This window comes from Lissotriton helveticus, chromosome 3_1 (assembly GCF_964261635.1).
Source record: "Lissotriton helveticus chromosome 3_1, aLisHel1.1, whole genome shotgun sequence".
NCBI lineage: Eukaryota > Metazoa > Chordata > Amphibia > Caudata > Salamandridae > Lissotriton > Lissotriton helveticus.
The window spans coordinates 324,064,267-324,085,338 of NC_136061.1; the positions used below are offsets into that span (position 1 = coordinate 324,064,267).

The following is a 21,072-nucleotide window of genomic DNA, read 5'->3' on the forward strand; positions in this document are numbered from 1 at the left end:
CCACCATGTGTTGCAGAACCTTACAGATTTCAGAGGAGCTCAGGATCAGCAGATGGGTCAACTTAGTTGCGGTGCCTGCGAATACTGGGGAGTGACTCCTTCACTCCAAGGGAGATTCCTTCAGGTGTCTTTGATGCCCACAGGCCTCGGAAGGTTCCTGTATGGTGCACAGGCAGGAAGAGAGAAGAAGTCGAGCCCAAACGAAGCCCAGAGTGCCCAGACGGTAGCAGTGGTGTCTGATCTCTATCTTGTCCCACGACGAATCTAGCGACCCACCCACCGGGAAGCCCTTACGTACCGTAAGGAAAGGGTCAAGACGACTCAGGGGAGGGTCTGGACAGGGGGGAGGTTGCTCTCATGTCCTTTGTCCAGTTTCATGACAAAGCGGAAGCCAACGGCTCCCAGAGCTCTTTGAACTTGACTATGCACAGGGACATCAAATGTGCCCCTCAAGCAGACCGAGTGATGCTGGCACACACATCCACCCTGACCCAATACACTAAATCCTGTCTGGGAGGTGGTCACACGTCCCTGTGACAGGATGCCTATTGTTCCCCTGCTCGAGCTTGGCTCAGCAGCAGGAGGGCAGAATTGTCTCTCTGGTCGGGAGACTTTCTCCATGGAGAAACTGTGCTTTTAATCAAAGTTTGTATATGTTTTTTCTATAGCCTGAAGAAGTCACTTTTTGAGACGAAACGCGTTGGCTATGGTCCTTCTGAGTTTTAATGAACATTGAATAAAGAATAATTGGAATTAAAAGAAAACACTTGGAATCCTGGAATCTTCTTTGTATGCTTATTATTATGGACTTTTTTTTTATTGACTACACTGTATTGAGTGCTGAACCAATTGTTGTGATGTTTATATAGGATTTTTTCCTAGTAAGGAGTATAGAGGGAAGTGCTCCTTGGTTCTATGCACCGCTATTTACTGTTCAAATAGTATATTGTTCGGTGCAGATTGTTATAGCCTCTACCCTCAGTATTTGTGTAATCAGGATATTGGTATGGTCTGCCAAAAATCACTCTGGTGAGGGATGAAATGAAAGGTGGGGCATAGCCCTTGTATGCAATCTGCAAAGCCTATCAATCTGAAGTGATGGATTTCCACCAGGGAGGAAATAACCTATCCTGCCCACACCAGCTAATTGTAGGCCTGAAAGGGCAAATTAACATGAATTGGGGACAACTGCAGCAGGGGTGAAAAATAGTTGGAGGATTGTTATCCCTGATGGAGTAATTGTATCCCGTCTGACAAGCCATCTATCACGACGTCTACATCGCAAGCCTTTCATCTACTTGTGTCTCCTCAAAAAATCAGGATAGCCAGGGACAGGTCTGTGTCGCCTGGCCAATAGTTGAATTGATCAAAGGGGCCAAGCTTGGCTTAGACCAAGTGGCTATGAGAGTGTCCATAAAGGCCTTGCTAAATGATATGTGGCTCAGGTAAACTTGAACCGCGTTGAAGAATTTCAGTCAATAAATCTGCCTTCAATTCTTAAGTAGGCAACTGCATGTCAAGCACTTCGCTGCTCCTCACACAACTACACTGAAAGAGGCACTTTCTTCAGTAGGTAGACTAGGGAGAGAGTCTAGCTACATTTTGGTGTACTGTATTTCCAACGGACATTTTGCAAGTACAAGTACATCCCTTCTATGCTGTAACTGGGGGGACGGAGGTGGGAAGATGGTTTGCTTCATCATCAGTGTCATGAGCGACATTAGATATGCCCTGGACTGCAACATGGTCAGGGCCTCTATCTTCCATACAACCAATCAATCAATCAGGGGTTTCTAAAGCGCGCTACTCACCCGTGAGGGTCTCAAGGCGCTAGGGGGTGGGGTAGGGGGGGGGGGCTGGGGTGGGGGGGAGGGTCGGGTGCAGCTCTGGTTCGGTCGAAGAGCCAGGTCTTAAGGTTCTTCCTGAAGGTGTGGAGGCTGGGGAGCATCTGATGTTGACAGGGAGCTTGTTCCAAGTATCAAGTAAGATACAGATATCAAGTAAGAGGTACAGTCTTAAAGTCTGGCTGTATGACCAGTAGATGAGATTTAGCTATTCCATAGAAAGACACAGGCCAACATCACTTCAGATCCATCTGCGACCCTGGCACAGATGGATCAGTACTAGCAAAAAACTGGTATGGAACCTGGGGTCAGAGTCAAAGTCTGAACCAGCTTCATGGCAAGCTTGGGAATGGGGTCCAAGAGGGTCAGTCCGCATTGGGAGAGGGCCCACTGACAGATGTCCAACAGGGAATCCCTGTGGCTGTGTGGGGCCAAAAGGCATGGCAGAGAGAGCTGGTCGCATATAGGAAATCTGCAGAATGGTGCCCTTGATGGCTGCTATTTGCTATGGGGTTGCCGACGAGAAATTAGGGGCCTAATGCAGGAGCGGCCCCCCTCTGCAATGGCGGAGGAGCATAGCCTCACTGGCTCAGAGCCAGCAGGTGAAAAATAAATTGATATTCTATCATTGTTTTATTTTTCAACATGCCTAGGGAGATGCGGGTCGGGGATACTGGAGGGGCGTGGGGGGGTCACTGGTTGGTGCACTATTTTAAGTGCGCATGTGTTTTGCGTGGCAGGCCAAACACACATGTGCACTTGGGTTTCTCCAACGTGGCTGTATTGAACAGTCAGCTTGGAGAAACAGCACTGACTCGGAGTCCCGAGCAGAGCGTCAAACCAGCCCACGCAGTCCAATCCCTGCAATGCTCTCACAGCATGAGAGCAGCACGGAGATTGCACAGGGAATGTGTGATGCTGTCCCAGTGTCTGCTGGGACAAGGAAGAAGAAAGGGGAACACCAAGGTGCAACGCGGGAGGCGGCCGGTAGCTTGAGGTAAGTTCCTTTTTGAAATTATTATCACCGCACCTCCAGTGCTCCTCTCAACCGTGCTCCCTCCACCCACCTCACCACTTTTTATTTGTGGCGGCCGCCCCTGTCCTAATGGGATCAAATGCAGGAGCAGCTTGGAATTAGAAGACACCAAACTCATCATGTGACGCCATGCAACTTCTCACCAGACTGAGTAGCAAGATGGGGATGAGTTATGGTAAGCTTTATTGGGCTAATGGCGTGTTTTTGGCTATTCTAAAGACTTCGATGGTAACCTGCCTTCAAAACTGGCCGAATGAAAGTAGCTCTGTGGCTTGGAAAGCGATCCTGACCGCTTTCTCGAAAGCCTTCTCTTTTTATGCTCAACGACAAAGGTGAGCCTCCCACTGCCTACATGCCTCTGCGTACACAAGGGAGCACTTATCACTACTTCGAATAATACCTATAGCTTAAGCACCCACAAGCACACGTCGTGTGGGTCTGTGACCAATATCGGCTTTTGCAGTTGCAGCACTGTTAATAATATTACATAGGTGAGTAATCTGCATTCCAGAAGTTTAACCAGTAATCCAAATATTAGTGAAAAACCTAAAATGGAACTCTGGCTTAGGAATGGGCACTAGCGGAACCATCATATACAAAAACAGCCAGAATTGATTCAAAATTGGCAGAGGATGTACTGACTGCGAGGGAATGCCTCGGATGCCATATGCCCGCTAAACAAACTACCTAGAACAAAGTTATTTAGGCCAATAGATCTGCCCACATTGTTGTAGAGTAGAGACATCTATACTATTGGCAAAAACAGAAAGAGCAGTTCGGGCCCAATCTAGATTGGGCCTAAAATGAGAAGGAAAAATACATCATTTGATATAAAGCATTCCCATCATTTGATATAAAGCATTCCCACAAAAAATTGCAGTCTCTGGCGGGTGATGGTACAAATAGGCACTTAAGGTTACACTAACAGTTTTTGTAATATGCTTGCATCATATGCTGTAATATTAAAATCACAGTAATGTACTCATCAGTATAAGGATTCTGTCCGGTCACCGGTCTGGAAAGAAGCCTCCAAAAATTAGTATTCCTATGCTTTGCAGAGCAGATAAAGTAAATAACATCATTTAAACATGTAAACCAACCTCATCTGGGTCTGTTGTAAGTCATTAGTAAAGCAACAGATTATTTTTAACATCATTTACATAAAAATACTTTACCTTTAGAATCACAGCTGCTATGATACCAAACACGGCGAAGAGACCGAGCGTAACCTGGCGTTTGTTAATTTTCTTCGACAAGAAAAACTTGGCCCATTCTACTTTTTTGATGCTGCTCGGTGGGTACCTCAGGCTGTTCACGCGCTCCATTCCGAGAGACTTGATTAAACATGAACGCCGATGAGAGAAGGTGAGGAAGGTGTGCTTTCCGTGGTATGCACCCATGCCGCTATGACCTTGGAAAGAAAAAGAACAAGCATTTGCAATGCAATAGGTCTCGCATTTGCAAGAGTTAGAGCCATTGGGATTGTAAATGGCGGTCATTTATCTATGTGTTTTGGTTTGAAGTGGAGTGTATGTATGTGGTTTGGAGTGGAACTATGAGTTGAATAGGATTTGTTAGGTGTGGAATTGTGTGGTATGTAGTGTATTTGTGTGGAAATTATGTGGCATGGTGAACAGTGGAATTATGTGGATATTACATGATAAAGAATGTGGTGCTGTACCTTGTTGTCCCATTCTGGGCTAAACAGTTCTGTACTATGCAGTGTTGCAATGTGTTGTGCTGGCCTATGTTGTCCTGTGCTATGATGTGATGTACACAGCTGCACCAGGCTGGCACAGACTGTGCTAAACTCTGTTGTGCTATTTTGAAATGCAGTATGGGGTGACTTAATCTATGGTATCTGCTTTCCTGTTCACATGATATACCATACATCTTCTGCTACGGGTTGTTGAACAGTGTTACAAGGAAATCATAGAGTGACCAAACAGAACAGGGTGTCCGTACTTGACAAATTACATATTTGTGGTGTACTCCATGGAAAATCAAAGGAACTGCATTTATGTTTCATGTGTTTCACCGTTTTTGTATACACTGGCAAGTGACCGATGAGCCTCACTGGTCTCAGAGAGCCGTACTACAATAAAAACATGAGGGGGAATAAGATCGGGAATAGGAAGGCCTGATAACAGTGATTCTACTGGAGGTTGGAGGCAGAGTCTGCAATGGAGGGTCTGGCATTCACATATGTTCTTGGAGCCCGCTCTGCTAAGGAAAGGGGGTGTTGGGATTTCTTACAGCTGTCCTAGGTGTCCGATTTATTGGGGAGCGGGGTTAAAACTTTCATTTGTTCTGGGTGCCAGGGCCGAGAGGCGACTTCCTGATTTTAAAGCGTAGAAATGCAGGACGTGCACAAAAGAAAGGCGCATGGTTGCCTTGATTAAACAAAAACTGGAGGCTGTTAGTGGGCTGAATGTGTAGCGTGAAGTACAGCATGTTCCTTGATTAGCAAGGAGGGCTGCATGTCGTACACAAACTATAGCTGCTACTTGGGGAAACGGAGCAAAGGTGCAGAATGTAAACATTTAAACACTGACCGCACAAATTAGAAAGTAAGGAGAGCAGCTCCCGGTTGTTGTGCTCGACTTATTCACAGGGATAGGTTGGACTTTCAGATTTGTCCCGGACAGAGAGGCGGTCATCCTGTTTTTAAAGTGTAGGAGTGCCACGCCTTGCAGAACAAAACAAATGTGCGCAGCCCTTATGCTCACGTTAAAGCATGGGTTACTGCGCTTGATCAGGGCTTTAATACGGGAACGCATATTAACTCCAATAAAGCTAATTAACGAACATGAAGTTGGAAATGTGTGTGAGAAGGCAGACATTTTGCCTTTCGGCTTGTAGGGATGCTGCAGTGTGTTAAACGAAAGAAAGGCGCGCGGTGGCCTTGATTAAATATTTTTTAAAACATGATGCACGTGAATCGGTCTGAATGTGCAGTGCTAAGTATAGCACAAGGAGAGCTGCATGTCATACACAAACTGCTACTCGGGCAAAGTCACATTATGTAAAACACTGACCGCACAAAGTAGGGCATGCAGCTCCCGGTGTTTGTGTTTGGCAGCACCATATTTCAAAATAAACCTCGGCATGCCACATTGCATCATTTAGAACAAGGAGGGTGGGAGGAGTGAGGGCGGAAAGCATGGTGAAGGAACCAATGAAACCATTATCAGCGCGGTGCTCGTAAAAGGGCGCCTTGCTGATTATGTATGCATGTGGGCTGCTGGAAAGGAGAAGGTTGCGCGCACATGTAAATGCGCACATTTAAAAAAAACAATGATGCTCGACCTAAAAAGACAACAAGCTTCAAGCGCTGCTGGAAAGGGGAAGGACACTGAAGGTAAGAGGTGCTGCTTCTGGAATAAGCGGAAGTGACGCATCGGAAGCACAATAATAAGCATGGTAACAAAAGAAATGCCTGAGTTAACTAATGCCAAGCAGCAGGACAAATTACCCTACAATAGGCGGAGTTTCCCCCAATATTATAGATTACTTTATGTCTCGGAGAGAGCGCGCATTGTGCGCTGCCTAGGCGAGACCTAAAAACTACTTACTGCAGCTCAAGCCCATACACAAGAATCATCAGAAAAGCGGAGGACCGCTCATGCTGCGGTATTAAAGGTCACAGCAGTTTTTATTATGGTTTTAGAACACCCTAACTCAGCAAAGCACCTTTCAAGCAGGATTACATTACTAAACGTAAGTTATTGAGATGTGCAGGAGGGTACGATTACCTATACTAACTGTATAAGAAGAGCCCTGAGAAGTAGCAATACTATGATACAATGTTGGACAAGTCCGCATGCATCTCTTCAGCCTACGGAGCAGGCTTGGGGCACACTTTCACTAGTACCTCTATGACTTGCAAGCTGCTTTACTTCTGTCTGCTTTGGGTAGACAAGAAATAAGGAAACACCCCATCAGCACCGTTGAGGATTGATGATACATGAAAATCCCAACACAACTAGGGTACGCAAGGACCACCCCTTTTCATCAATAGCAGTGTGGAGGGCAGCCCCACCCCTAAATCGGCTCAGAGTCCACAACGTACTAAGTGGCTGACAACTGTTTTCCAGGCTGAGAATGTTGTGACATTCCCCAGGCAGCTACATTCCCAATACGTAAATGGACATACATGGTATATAATTAAGCACTGGGGAAATGCAGCTCGACGTGCACATCTTCATGAGGAATATATTGTCCACATGCAGACCCCTTTCTATGTCAGGACTGGTGAGTAAAGGAGTTACTGCAGCCATTTGCTGGCATAAAATGGCAATCATTTCCAAGGCAATCATTTCCAAGGCAATCATTTCCAAGGTGGGAAAGCGCTGAACTGGAATTCACAAGTTTGTGTCTGTTCATAAACTTACAGGCTAAACAACTCCTTGTTCTCCTACTCCCGCCCCTTGCATGGGATGTGCTAGTGTGCAAATGTTTGTACTTGTAGAACAGAAAACATTTAATCTTGTCAAGAATGGCTGTGCAAACTCCTGAAAGTACTTTTGGCCTTAAATGTATGTGTACAGTGTAAGATGCCTATGTGAATCGAGCCAGAGTATTTCCACTCGCGTAGCCAGCTAGCTTGGTCTATCCTGCCTGAAACCTAGTGTTTCTTCATTTCTAGAGGGGGTGAGGGAGTGGAAGCCTGGGCGGATGAGACACCCATCAATGTTTGACAAATGTCTTTTCATCAGTCAGTTCTAAATGAGCCACTTAGGCTCAAACTATGCACAACCTTTAGATATATGTGTCCTTAATCAAGTTCAGCTCGACCAGGAAGAGTCTTCATTGCAGATAAAAATGAAATAGATGGGCAAAATCCACAAGTGATGATTTAGGACATAATTCTGGTTGAACCACAGATGTCATTGTATTTCGAGACTTGTTACCATCTAAAGGTCTCAGGGAAGCCTCGTGAAAAGACCCACAGTTTGGTTTAGGAAGAAAGCATTAATCTTAAAATGAGAAATGAGGAAAGATATTATCACAAGAGTGCTGAACTCCATACACCAAAATGTAAAATAAGACGAAGGGTAAAAAGCACTCTGCTGCCTTTTTGGATATGTTTGTACTATAGAAATAGCACATACATACATGCAAATATTCAAACTTTTGTGAGTGACCCACATGAGTATTTGGTCCATTAGCTGTTTTTTTTTGTTTTTTTAACTAAAAGTAAACCCTCTCATGAGTCCCCTGACAAAGGAGTAAGCTAGGGTCAACATCTGAATTATTCATTTAGCTAGAGCCTAGTTAACTTTCATAGATGATCTAAGTGAAGTCTGATACCGATAACCATTTCAGGATCAAACAAAGAAGTGTAATTGGGCACTAAAACCGGAGGTACATCCTCACTACAGTATGGAGGCACTAGCAACTGTGGTACTGTACTAGGTACCGAATCCTCCTAAGAAACATGTATACTGGGACTTTTTTTTTTTTTTAAATATCATTATTGCGGTTTTTGTGGTCTACTGCATAGGATAAGACAGTAGTATTTTACAGATAAATTCTGAGCAGTAGGTCTCTCAATTCCTATACAGCAACTGGTAGCCTAAGTTGAGATGCAGCGGAAGCTTATATTAAACCAGCAAGTAATGGAAACATTGGCTGTATCAACCATACAAACAGTTTAAACTAAAACCTCCCACCCTCCCAGTACCCTCCCCCCCCTACTGGGCCCATCCATTCAAAGGATCCTCTAACACCGTTTCCTCCTCCCGCCTGGGGGATGCATGCCACTCATGGCTAACTGCGGATGACACGGTCTGCGTAGAATCGGGGGAGCTCCTCCCAATCTCCTGGATCATTAACCCCCATGCCTGTAATACCTCTGGGAGTTTGGCATCCCACTCGTGCTGCTTATGTGTCCCTCCTCTGCCAATGCCCACTCCCCAGATCAGCTTTCCAGTTCTCTACCAATGGCCCCGCCTGTGTCAGCCAGTGAATCGCTATCCGTATTCTAGCTATAACAAGTCCCAATACCAGGAATTTTCAGCTAGTTTTGCGTTTCGGGTCCCGGGGGATCAATCCCAGGAGACACGTACGCAGCTCCAGGGCCACCCTCCATCCCGTTATTCTTTTCAGGTCCTCTATGACAGTTGTCCAGTATGTCTGTATGATGGGGCATGCCCAAACCATATGTGGGAAATCTGCCTGGTCATATTGGCATCTGGGGCACGTGGATTTCTCGTGTGATCTATAACATGGAGGCGCTTAGGTGAGAGGTAGGTCATATGGACCATATTATATTGTATCAACTTGAATCTATTGGAAACCGCTACTTTGCGGACCCCTTCATGGATCTTCTCCCAGTCCCGTGGCGTGATCTCTTGGGGGCTCACCTCCTGCCACCTATTTTCTAATGTGAGTGGTGTACATGTTCTGTCCTCCCTGAGAGCCCTGTACAGGTGAGTGACCAATTTCTGCCCTCCCGCCATTGCTATCAGTGTGACTAAAGTGCGCGAGTGATCAGGTGCGTCCGGGGAAAGTGGGCCATAGATGTCGTGCCGTCGCTGCTATCATGGCATATTGCAAGAATTGCCCTGGGCCCAACTCGAAGGTGTCTACTGCATCTTGGTACGTGATGAACCGTTGGTCGGGGTACATGTCCGCTATCATGAGACACCCTCCCGCTTTCCATTTGTCAGTAGACATTGATCGGTCAATGTGCGTGAAAGGTGGCATCAACCAAAAATCTGGTTCTGGGGCAAATGGTCGCACCCGTAGAAGCCGTTTAACCACCCTATCCCAGATGGCCGCCAGCAGCCGGCCCAATGGGGGGGCACCGGACCTGTTGTCCTTTTGTAAGCCAAAGAAACGCCCCCAGTGGCTGATCTCCGTATGTATCAGCCAGGAGTGAGAGTTCCCACGACAGATCCGTATCAAGACATGCCACTGCGTGCTGTGATTGGGACGCAAAATAATAAAGTTCAAGGTCAGGGATTTCTAATCCACCTCTGCCCCAAGTACGTTTCATTACTTCTAGGCTCACACGACATCTTTTGCCATTCCACAATAATTGAACCAGCATAGCATCTAGGTCCCGAAAGACCTGGCGTGGGAGTTAAAAAAATGAGCCCTGCAGTTTGTAAAGGCAGCGAGGCAATACCATTATTTTAATAAGGGCGATCTTCCCCATTAGCAAAAGCCGGAGCGTGTTCCAAAAATCGATACTGCCGCGGAGACCTCGAAGTATCCTCCTCATGTTGTGTTGGTAAAAAACTTCCCTGTCTCTGCTGATCGAAATCCCTAGGTAGCGCAATACACTTAACTCCCAGGGCATCCCTACTTCCGGGAGCGGAGACCCACCCCTCTCAGCCTCCGCGCCAATCGGGTATAGTTGTGATTTGGTATTATTAACGTGTAACCCCGAGACTCTGGCAAATCGCCCCAAGCCCGCCATCAGTAGCGGAAGCGTGTGGGTTGGCTCCCGCAGATACACCAGAGCGTCATCCGCATACAGTGATAGTATGTGTTCCCGGGCCCCAATTTGGATTCCCTGCCCCAGGAGAACCTTAAGGAGGTGGCACACCAATGGCTCCATTGCAAGGGCGAACAGCAAGGGGGAGAGTGGACACCCCTGTCGTGTTCCCCTTGCAATCGGTATTATATCTGAGACATAGCGCCCCGTGCGGACCCTTGCCACCGGTTGAGTGTAGAGCAGTCTCACCCAATTGATAAACCCTTCACCTATCCCCATTTTCAGGAGCACCCGCCACAGGTATTCCAATCGAAGCGAATTGAACGCCTGTTCGATTTCAAGGAATACCAGAGTATTCCGTCCAGCCCTGCCCTCTAATGACTGCATGACGTGGGCAAGGCGGCAGATATTCCGCAACGTATTCCTTCCCGGGATGAAGCCAGACTGGTCGTAATGGACCAGCTGCTGGAGGTAGGGGAGTAACCTGTTGGTCAGAACTTGACTAATGATCTTAAGGTCGACATTAAGCATCGAAATTGGTCGATAAGAGGCGGGAAGTAAGGGGTCTTTCCCCGGCTTAGGGATCATCACTATCAGCGCTTCGCGCATGGAGGTAGGTAAAATGCCGGACTCCCCTGCCTCGTTAACAATCTCTAGGAGCCTAGGGAGAAGTACTCCCCCAAACTCTTTCTACAATTCCGACACCAATCCGTCCATTCCAGGGGATTTAGCTGTTCTCAGATGGGCAATCACCGCCCCTATCTCCTCCCTCCTGAAAGGCCCCCTTAGAGAGTCCTGACTATCCGGGTCAAGGCAAGGTAATTCCATCTCAGCAAGGTATGCCTCTATGTCTGCAGGGCCAATGTCGGGTGGGATTGTGTCTCAGTCTTCATCAAACGCGCCAGTAGGTGCCCGGCTTGGACCCCCTCAGTGTACCATCGACGTCTACGCTGGGTCCTATTGTACTTGCCCAGTGAGTCCCACAACTCCCCTATCCTGTCGCTGTTCGTCCCCTTGGCCTGTCCCTCTGGGTCTGTGGGGAGGTTCTTCTCAAGGGTCTTTAACCTATCTTCCTGTTGTCGCAAGTCTCGCTCTAGTACCCTCCATACCTCTGCCTCAGTCGATATACATATCCCCTCAGCACCACTTTCATTGCGTCCCACTCCATTGCCCTGGAGCTCGCAGTGTTCCAGTTCTGTTCGAAGTAACCTTCAGCCCAGTCGCGACTACCTCCTTGTATACCGGATCAGTCAACGCCTCAGTATTAAGTCGCCATTATGGAATTTTGGAACGCGGGGGCCCAAAGAATAGGCCACCAGCAGGGGGGAGTGTTCAGACAGATATCTGGCCAAATATTGCGTTTCCAGAACACGCCAGGCCGCCGTTTCCTGTATGAAACAGTAGTCCAGTCTACTGTAGGTATTGGCCGCCAGAGTGAAGCAGGAGTACACCCGGCTATCGGGTTGCTGTGCCGCCAAATATCCATTAAGTGATAGTTGCTAATCATTTGACGCATGGCTTCCTGCGTTTTGGGTTTGGCATCCGCTTTAGGGGGATGTCTATCCCAGTCCCCATCTAAGGCGCAATTAAAGTCTCCGGCCACAATTAGTTCTACGTCCGGCGTCAGATCTAACGTCCTCAAGACCCCAGTCAAGAATTCCCCTTCGTCTGTGTTTGGAGCACACACATTCATTAAACACAAGTGTCTCCCGTCCAGCGTCCCCTCCACCACCACGTACCTCCCATCAGAGTCAGGAGAGCAGTTTAACATCTTAAATGGGACTTCATGTGCCACCTATATAAGCGCCCCTCTAGCAAACCCTGAGTACGAAGTCGCAAAAAACTGCCCCAGCCACCGTCATTGGACATACTTTAAGCAGTCTCCCCAAAGATGGGTCTCTTGGAGAAAAGCGATAGGTACATGCTGTCCTGATCCGTTTGACCCTATTATTGAGCCTCCTGAAATTCCATGTTATACGTTTCGAAGTTTGTCGATCCCCTGCCATAGGAATAGAAGTTTGGCTAACCACCACATCAGATGCTGGGGAAGGATGAATCGCAATGCACAGCGTTGGGACGCTTTCCGCCCCCCCCCACCCCCAATCTCTCTCAGGGACCCTGGCGACCCGGTATAGAACATTCCCCTGATAGAACAAAAACTGAAAAACCGTAAGAAACTGTACCCCCAGTTTCTTATGGTTTTTCAGTTTTTGTTCTATCAGGGGAATGTTCTATACCGGGTCGCCAGGGTTCCTGAGAGAGATTGGGGGGGGGGGGGGTATGGAACATTCCCCTGATAGAACAAAAACTGAAAAACCATAAGAAACTTTTTTTATTTCCCAGGGGTTAGAGTTTTCTCAACAAAAATTTTTCTTTAATCCATTCTCAGACCACGCAATGCTGACATTGGAAATCCATCTGGGGGAAGGATTGAGACTCCCAAAACGGTGGGTTTTCAATAAGCGGTATCTAAATGATAAAGAGTGGGTAAAGTTTATGGATTCAGAGATCAGACAATTTTTAAATCAGAACACTCTGTCTGCTGCACCACATATAGTTTGGGACTCACTCAAAGCATTTGTGCGGGGGCTAATAATAAGCAAAGACGCAGCCATATCAAAGAAAGCTAGGCTGGAGAAGTTACAGCATGAAGACAAGATCCATGCCCTAAATGAGATATTTTTGAAAGATGCCTATGTCTCTAATAAAAAACTTCTTGATCAGGCCAAACGTGAAAGTATATGAGGAAAGTAATTTCACAGGTAGGCTATTGGCGTGGCAGGCTAAAGAGCAGGCTGCAGCAAATCAAATTAAAGCATTAAAATGCCCTTTGACAGCAGTTCTGTCAGAACCTTAGGAACTTACTCTTGACTCTCCTACTACTGCACAGGAACAGAGATGCTAGAACCCCAGCCCCTCTCGACAATGCCAGTGGGTCTAAACAGAACCCTCTGTCATTACCTCAAGGGACGGGGGAAATTGGATAAAATAACAAACAGAGAAGAGACTGGTCCTGCGCTGGCTTCCTCTGTCAGCTACCCTCTGTGCTGTCTTGCAGATGGGAAACCTGAAAACAAATTCACATCATTACAATCCCAATCACCTACTCTCTCTATTGGAACCTAATCTATTGCTTACTCTCACCCACCAGTATATAGCAGAACCTTAGCTCCTCTTCATTTGTGTGTAGGTGCAACTGCTCTCTTCTATTAGTTGATACTAGTGAGAGAGGAAGGAACAATACATTTTTAGTATTCTTTCTAGTAAGTCCTAGCTGAGTTATTCATAGTGAACTCCACGTGTGCACTTACTTCACTAAAGATTGAGAATTTCTTTATTTGGGGGTTCTGGTATTTTCGTGTTCTTTTCTTGTAGAACTCTCTTTATTTCCTAACTTGCTTTCTTCTTATCTTTGCCTTTTATTGTTATCCTGAAAGACCTCTGGTGAGTTTCCTTCTAAAACTTATTTACATCGTTTTTTCTTTACATTACTGAAGTTGTGCTAGGAATTATCCTTATTGCTGAAAACATCATTCATTTCTTTTTTCTCTGAGGTATTTCAACAGTAACTGCGTTCCAGTCTCTCAAGGGAATTAACAGGGTGAGTACTTGAGATTGTGTTTTGGCAATTTCACAGTTTATTATTCCCTTTCACTTAGCTTTTCGTTTTTTGTCTGTGTTCGAGCGCTGAGCCCCCTCGAGTCACTGACGTCTCCTCGCAGCTTGTGCACTCGGGAGTGGTAACTTCTTCGACGAACTCCTGTGGGCCACGGCAGCCGCGCTTGAACTCGCGCTGGCTCCGTAGCGGAAAACGAACTCTTCAGACGCCACTCTCTGACGTATCTCGGCAACCCGCGCTCGAATCTAACGCCGGGCTCCGAGACTGAAAGTATCTTTGAAGATTTCTGGGACTCGGGAAGACTATAACTTTAACTTGACTTTACTGACAGGAATATCACTAAGACCGCATAAACGATCCTCTCAGGGTAAATGCTTCTAGTGAAGTGCGCGTTTCCTCTGGAACTCGCGCCTCACATTGGTTCACGCAGGCTAGGGTTCTGAGAAACTAGCACACCTGTCGAAACTCTTTCATGGCAACTGCGGCGGCCATCTTGAGTCTCCACAAACGCACTCTTCTTAACCAAACATTTAGTTCTGTGTTCTTTGCGGTGAGGACTGACCCTATGGTTTGGGTCCTGACAAGTTCCCACAGAAGATCTTTGGGGACATCATGATGGCCCACTACGATTCTATCTATGGTAAATTACAAAGGGTTGATGACCAATTACTTGCTAAATTCCTTCAAGAAAATCCATCTTCAACTCTGTCTGAAATAGATAATCAATCCATGGCGAGCTCTTTTTCCTCTTTTTCCTCGATAGAGCTGGAGGAAGTTGTAAAAAGTCTGGCGAATGGCAAGGCCTGTGGTCGTCCAGACGGACTACCCGCAGAATCTTTTAAGGTCTTTTTTGGGGCACTAACTATTAGAAGGAGGACCAGCCCCAGAATCTTTTAGGCAGGGGAACATCGTTAGTTTCCCAACGAAGGGTAAGGATAAGATAGATCCTAGCTCCTATCGTCCGATCACGCTGCTGAATTCGGACTACAAAATCGTCACAAAACTTTTATCTTGTAGGCTAAATAGATTCGCAGCACAGTTGATCTATCCCGACCAGAACGGGTTTCTGGCTGGTAGACAATTGGCCACTAACACCTACTTTCTTGCAGAAGCCCTGGATTACTTCGAGGGTCAGAAGGTTCTAGCTCTAGTCTTATTAATTGACGCAGAAAAGGCCTTTGACCTTGTGGTCTGGGAGACATTATTTTTGATTTTGCACTCTTAATATCCCACGGTCATTGATACTTTTAATTTAGGGCCTATATAAGAATGCGGTGGCTAATATAATTATTAATTCGGAAGTGGTAGGTTCTATTAAAATTAAGCGAGGCACAAGGCAAGGGTGCCCTTTATCGTCGGTGCTATTCGCTTTCTTTATTGAACCCCCAGCAATAGCTATTCGGAACTGTGTCGATATTCGTCCTCCAATCACAGCAATGCTCAAAATAAAGCTGTACGCAGATGACATCTTGCTCTTAATTGAGCCAACAGTGGAGGTGCAATTCAAGGTCTTCAAGTTGTTTGAGGACTTTGAAGCTCTAGGGGGATATCGAATAAATAAAGGCAAGACGGAAGTTATACAGTGTGGGAGTAACACTATAAATGTACACCCTGATATTCGGGGTTCTGTTAACTCTAATGCAAAGAGATATTTGGGAATATTTTTCTCCAATCTGATTGATGATCTATATGAATTAAACTTTGTTCCCCTAATAAAGAAAGTTGAAGGGCTGTTTTCCCGATGGAACCTACTTCCTTTGTCTATAAAGTCGTATGGCTCTGATCAAAATGTCTGTTTTACCGTTATTTAATTTCCTGTTTGCCTCAATTCCGTGCACCTTATCAAGCTCTTTCTTTTCTCAGGTTGAGTCAATGTTTACAGCCTTTATTTGGGCAAAGAAAATCCCACGTCTAGCACTTAGCACTTTATATGAAGACTTGGATCAGGGTGGTTAAGCACTTCCCAATCTTAAAAGCTACTATGATGCGTATTTTGCACAATATTTATCGAGGTTCAAGCCCGCACCACAAGTACATTTTTTTACCAACTTTTTTATCAATCTTATGTGTCAAGATAGCCAAATTCATTCTCCCCTGTTAATGTTTAGATCTCCAAAGCTGGTCCAGTACAAGAGCTTGCAATGGCTTTTTAAAAGAAGGCAGGCATTCTTTAAAAAATATTCCATTCCGGCAATTAACTCTGCTTCCTTGTTAGAAGAAATCCTCCCCCTTATAGGTGTTAGACAAGCCAGATATCTGGGCTGAAGCGGGGTATGTTAAAATTTCTGATTTTATACGGGATGGTAACTGGGTGTCCATAGTAGATATGCGCCAATCATTGACCAATGATTTTATTCTAATGAACTCTTATGGCACTTTATTTAAATATCTTTCTGAAACAAGTGTCATCTCCTCTTTGGTTCAAAATCAGTTGGTGGAGGATCTTTTAGTTAAGGTATCAGATAGGAAGCCTGGTGCCTGGAAGAAATATTTGACCTCTGTAAGGGGGGGTGGATGTTGAATCTAAAGCTTTAAGGAAATGGTCAGAGCAGGAAAATTGTGAAATCTCCCCCCATATTTGGACCACTATCAACAGGCTAAATTTGAGCTCTTTAAGAGGGGCAAACTGGCGCAGGATGTTATTTTTTAGTAAATGGCTGCTGTATCGAACCGCAGTTGCCCTCGCAAAGATGTACCCCAATCAGTCTTCTCAATACTTCCGATGTTTGAATTATCCTGTTGCCAATTGGTCACATATCATGCTCTACTGTCCAAAGATTAATGTGTATTGGGTAGAGGTATTTGTGTATCTCAAAAAGGAATGTAATTTACAGTTGGAAGTAAATGACAGGTTAATTTTATTTGGCTTTGACCCGGATCTCCCTTTTGTAGATTCAGTGAATAGATTTTTGTACATAGCTATCGCAATTGCTAGGTCACTGGGTCTGCAAAATTGGTGTTCCGACTCAATTCCGTCAGCCTTGGAATGGGGGCAGTAGATGAGAAGGGTGAAGAAAAGTGAATATACCTTCGCAGCAAGAAATGGGGGACTTAAGAAATTTAATAAAACATGGGGTTCGAGCTTTGATTAAAGCAGAGGGAGTGGCTACAGTTGCTTGTTATATGGTGTAGGGGGTATGAGATTTTAGACCTCGTTAATTGTCTATTTATCTATTTCTTGGGCGAATGTTTACAGGGGGGCTTTTCATTGGGATATTTGTATATTTGTACCTGGCTAACTCTTTTGTATGAAGTGTATAACAAGTCTGTGATGTGGGATAGTGACTCGTTAGCAATTCATTTTGTTAAAATAGATTTTTATTGTTTGTTTTTTTGCTATGATATAATGCTGCAATATGTAAATGTTCATGTTTGACAAACTTTGGCTTCCATAAAAAAATTATAAAAAAAAAAAAAAAAAAAAAGGAAACTGTAACCCGCCCCCCCATCTGGCAGTAGAACCTCATTCGCACAGCCCAGCCTGGGCCCGAGAACTCTGGACTCTGCCCCACAATCAGCATCCCTTCCTAAAGACCCCCCCGCAACAATGAAAACAGCAGTAACAGACTACAGAAAAAGAATCTCAGTCCTTGTAATACAACCAAATTGCCCGGCACTGCTCAACTCCGCCTGACCAACGGTCTAGCCGAGCCACCACAGCACACCACAGTCTGGACACCTAAACCAGTGAGGCGGAGTAGCGTCCTCCTCCCCAACAGCTACATTCCCTCCCTCCCCCCCACCCCCGCACAGTCCATGAACAGCTCCCAAGCGGGGCTCCCCTCCAGGCGGTCCATATTACAGTCCTAGCGCCGACACGGCCAAGTCTACAGTCCACACTATCCTTGGGTCCACACCAGCCGTCATCCCCCCAATCTAAGCCCCCATACTTGCAGTCAGGCATCTCACGGGACATCCGCTGGTGGGCCGGCTGTGCCCTCCGGCTCCGATTGAGTTTCTTGGACTAGGCATAGCGGGGAAAATTGGTTCTGCGTCGGGATACTCCTCAACTCCTCTTGCAGGGTTCCATCCGGTCCCACCAGGATACGGCCTCCGTCAGGCTCCCCCTGAGACCTTGATCATTGTCCACCATTGCGGTGACCCTGAGTTCGCTGCCGGCCGCTCCGTCTCCTCTGTTCCTGCCAACTGTGTTGCAGATCCTGTCCCTCCATCCCCATGGATTCCATCCAGTCCACCGCCTCTTGCTGGGTATGGAAGAAGTGGACCCTCTCTGCGTGCTGCACTCGAAGGCGGGCCCGGAACATGAGACTGTACTTTATATTGAGGTCCCTCAGCCTCCGCTTAACCCTCAGGAAGTCGTTTCGCGAATCCTGCACCTTTTTGGTGTAATCTGGATAGATATGGATCTCCTGGTTTTCGAATCCGAGGGGACCATTTTTCGGATATATTGCAGGATCATGTGCCGGTCCCTGAAGTTGAACAGGCGAGCAATCAGAGTCCTAGGAAGTGACCCCGGCTTCGGCGGGGGACCAAGGGAGCAGTGGGCCCGTTCCACTGTGAATATCTTAGACAGGCGAAGACCCGGGAGGGCGGAACCAATCCATTCTTCCAGAAAGAGATTCGCTGCGGGGCCCTCGACCTTCTCCGGAAAGCCCAAAAAGTGAAGGTTATTCCTCCTCTAGCGCCCCTCCGCATCCCCAGCCCTGTCATCTAGGCGGGAGGTATGCTCCTTAAGCGCAGCCACAGTCTCTTGTAAGTTTTAGACCCCCGTCTACAAGGAGGTCAGGCACCCTCCGTGACAGAGACCCGGTCCTTCACTTTCCTCAGGTCCAGGCGCAAGTGATTTATATCCATGGCCATACCATTCATCTTCGACTCCAATGCTGCTTGAGAGTCCCTAATGGCTTCCAGGATATCCGCCTTGTCTTGAACCGCTGACCCCTGTGGTGGTCCCTGCTCAGGATTCAGTCTATTTAGTTCCAACGTCACTGGGCCCTGCACCGTATACTGCATGATCTTGTTCGTTTGTGCGCCTCCAAGGGGCCTATCCTTCCCCATGTCCGGCGCAGGCGGATCAAGGTAGTCGCAGGGGCCGACCACTTTACCTTCCTGGGCACAAATAGTCCAGCCCAGGCCAAATCGGGCCCACTAGTTGCTTGTGCGGGCCGCCAACTGTTCCTCGGGGTAGTAGGCGTTCAGGCGGTGGCCAGAGAAACAGTCCACCACGCTGCAGGACCCAGGGCACCAGGGATCTTCCCAGGGGCCGTCTTCCAGCAGGGGCTCAATACAGGCCCGCCCAGGCACCAAGGGGGAGCGCACCACAGTCGTCAGGGCGACCTCCTCCCTCCAAGGTCGTCTCAGGAGTGTAGGGAGTGGACCCTCCGGGGGAGCCCACCAGCAATGGGAGGCCCAATCCTCCCCGACCAGCAGCCCGCTCACCGTGGATCCCGCAGCTCGTCCAGCCAGGCGGGTCCCCAGCCAAAATCCTGCCTCCACCAGGAGTGCATTAACCGGCGGCGTCAGCCACATTGGGTCCCCTCAGCACACCACACTATGCAGGGCTCGGCGCGGGCCTCCTCCACATCCAGGCTGAGATCAGGGTGAAGTGGCAGTGTTATGGAAGGGTTACACAGGGCCCAAACTCCGCCCTCGATACCAGGAGTAAATCAGGGCCCCAGCGGGAGTCCCAACATCAAAGCGGGCAGGGCTCACCCCCGTGTAGCACTTCTCAGGCCGTGCAGCACGAAGGCCTGTGCATAAAGGCCTACCGCGGCCTTTGCAATGTGAAGCCCCGGGGTCCCGTGGGCTCCGCCCCCAGGGACCAGCGGCTACAGGCAGGGACCGGCGGACCCGCGCCACGGGTCGAACTGGGGTACAAAAGGGGGTGGTGATGGACGGAGCATCTGAATCAATCAAACACTCACACCCAGTCAAAAGATCTGGGTTTAATCCATCACCGTTCTTTAGCCCACTCTGCCACTCTAGTTCAGTCAAACTGCAGCAGGGATTCCCCTCACTCCTCCGGGGCCTCCGGCTAGCAGCCGACACACAGCGCCGTTCTCCGCCGCGGGGGGCGACCCTCCGCCCACATCGCAATGCAGGCGTTCAGGCGGAGGCGGTCTACGCCGCCATGTTGCGGGCAATGCGGTGGCTGCCGCCTCAGGAAGAACCAGCACGGTCCTCTAAGCTCCAGCCAGCGGGACCCCTCTCAGTGCAGGCCCCCGGGACCAGGGGGGTTCTGATCTACTTCTGCACAGGTAAGGGCGCAATTCCGCCAGGATTACCACAGGATATCAGCGTGTGGGACAGGAGCTGCGCTAACCAGCGTCTAGCCCGCCATGCGTTCAAGCCACGCCCCATATATACTGGGACTTGTTGAAAGAAGAAACAAACTTCTCAATAACGTCACTTCAATTCAATTCTTTCTTTATTCGCCCTCCCAAAGACAGGACATAAAAGAGACACTTAAAGAATTCACCAGATGGAAGCTTTTGAGGTTTTTCCAGACAGTTAACAGGCTCAGTCCTGGCCAGCTTTGAGATAGACTGTGGCAATTGATGTATTATGAAGAAAGCAACTTCATGAAAGCAAATTGTATCGTGCACAGCTACTCCTAGGAGTGTCCCAGCACCTTGGAACAGATCGAAGAAGGTGGAACAGATTGCATTTATTTCTGCACAGAAAGCCATATTTTCAGCCTTTTTTTTAACACTTAAACATTAGTCCATGCGCAAAGCTCCAGGGAGAGTGGATTCCATGCTTCTGACCCTAGGGAGGTAAGTGACTTTCCTCTTACACTTCGAATTCTGGGAGTCACTGCTAATAATCTGTTAGAAGACCTCAGGTTTCTTGATGGAGTGTAGAAGCTGACCCTGGTTCTAAGATGGACGCACCGATCTCGTAAATCGCATGCACTAGTACTAGAGCCTCAAACAAGCTTTTTTCCGGATAGAAAGCCAGTAGAGAGCACGCAGATGAGAACAGATCCACGTTCTGACAGGCAAGTTCAGACGGTGAGCTGCCGCATTTTGGAGCACTTGAAGTCAGTCAAACAAATGTTTCGGTAGCCCATAATAGAGGGCATTACCGTAGACCAACCTGGAGGTTATCAAGGCCGTTAAGGACAGGGAGTGTAAGAACTTTAAGGAACACCGTGAACCAAACA

General features: G+C 47.4%; 1 protein-coding gene across 4 annotated transcripts in view; it reads right to left on the bottom strand.

The window, feature by feature from the left end:
* Positions 1-21,072, bottom strand: part of ALDH3A2 (aldehyde dehydrogenase 3 family member A2) — a 518,837-nt gene that overhangs the window by 130,472 nt on the left and 367,293 nt on the right. For all 4 annotated transcript variants that reach the window (XM_078679908.1, XM_078679906.1, XM_078679909.1 and 1 more), the window contains exon 10: positions 4,056-4,291. In XM_078679908.1, coding sequence (XP_078536034.1) covers positions 4,056-4,291 — 236 coding nt within the window. The remainder of the gene's footprint in view (positions 1-4,055; positions 4,292-21,072) is intronic.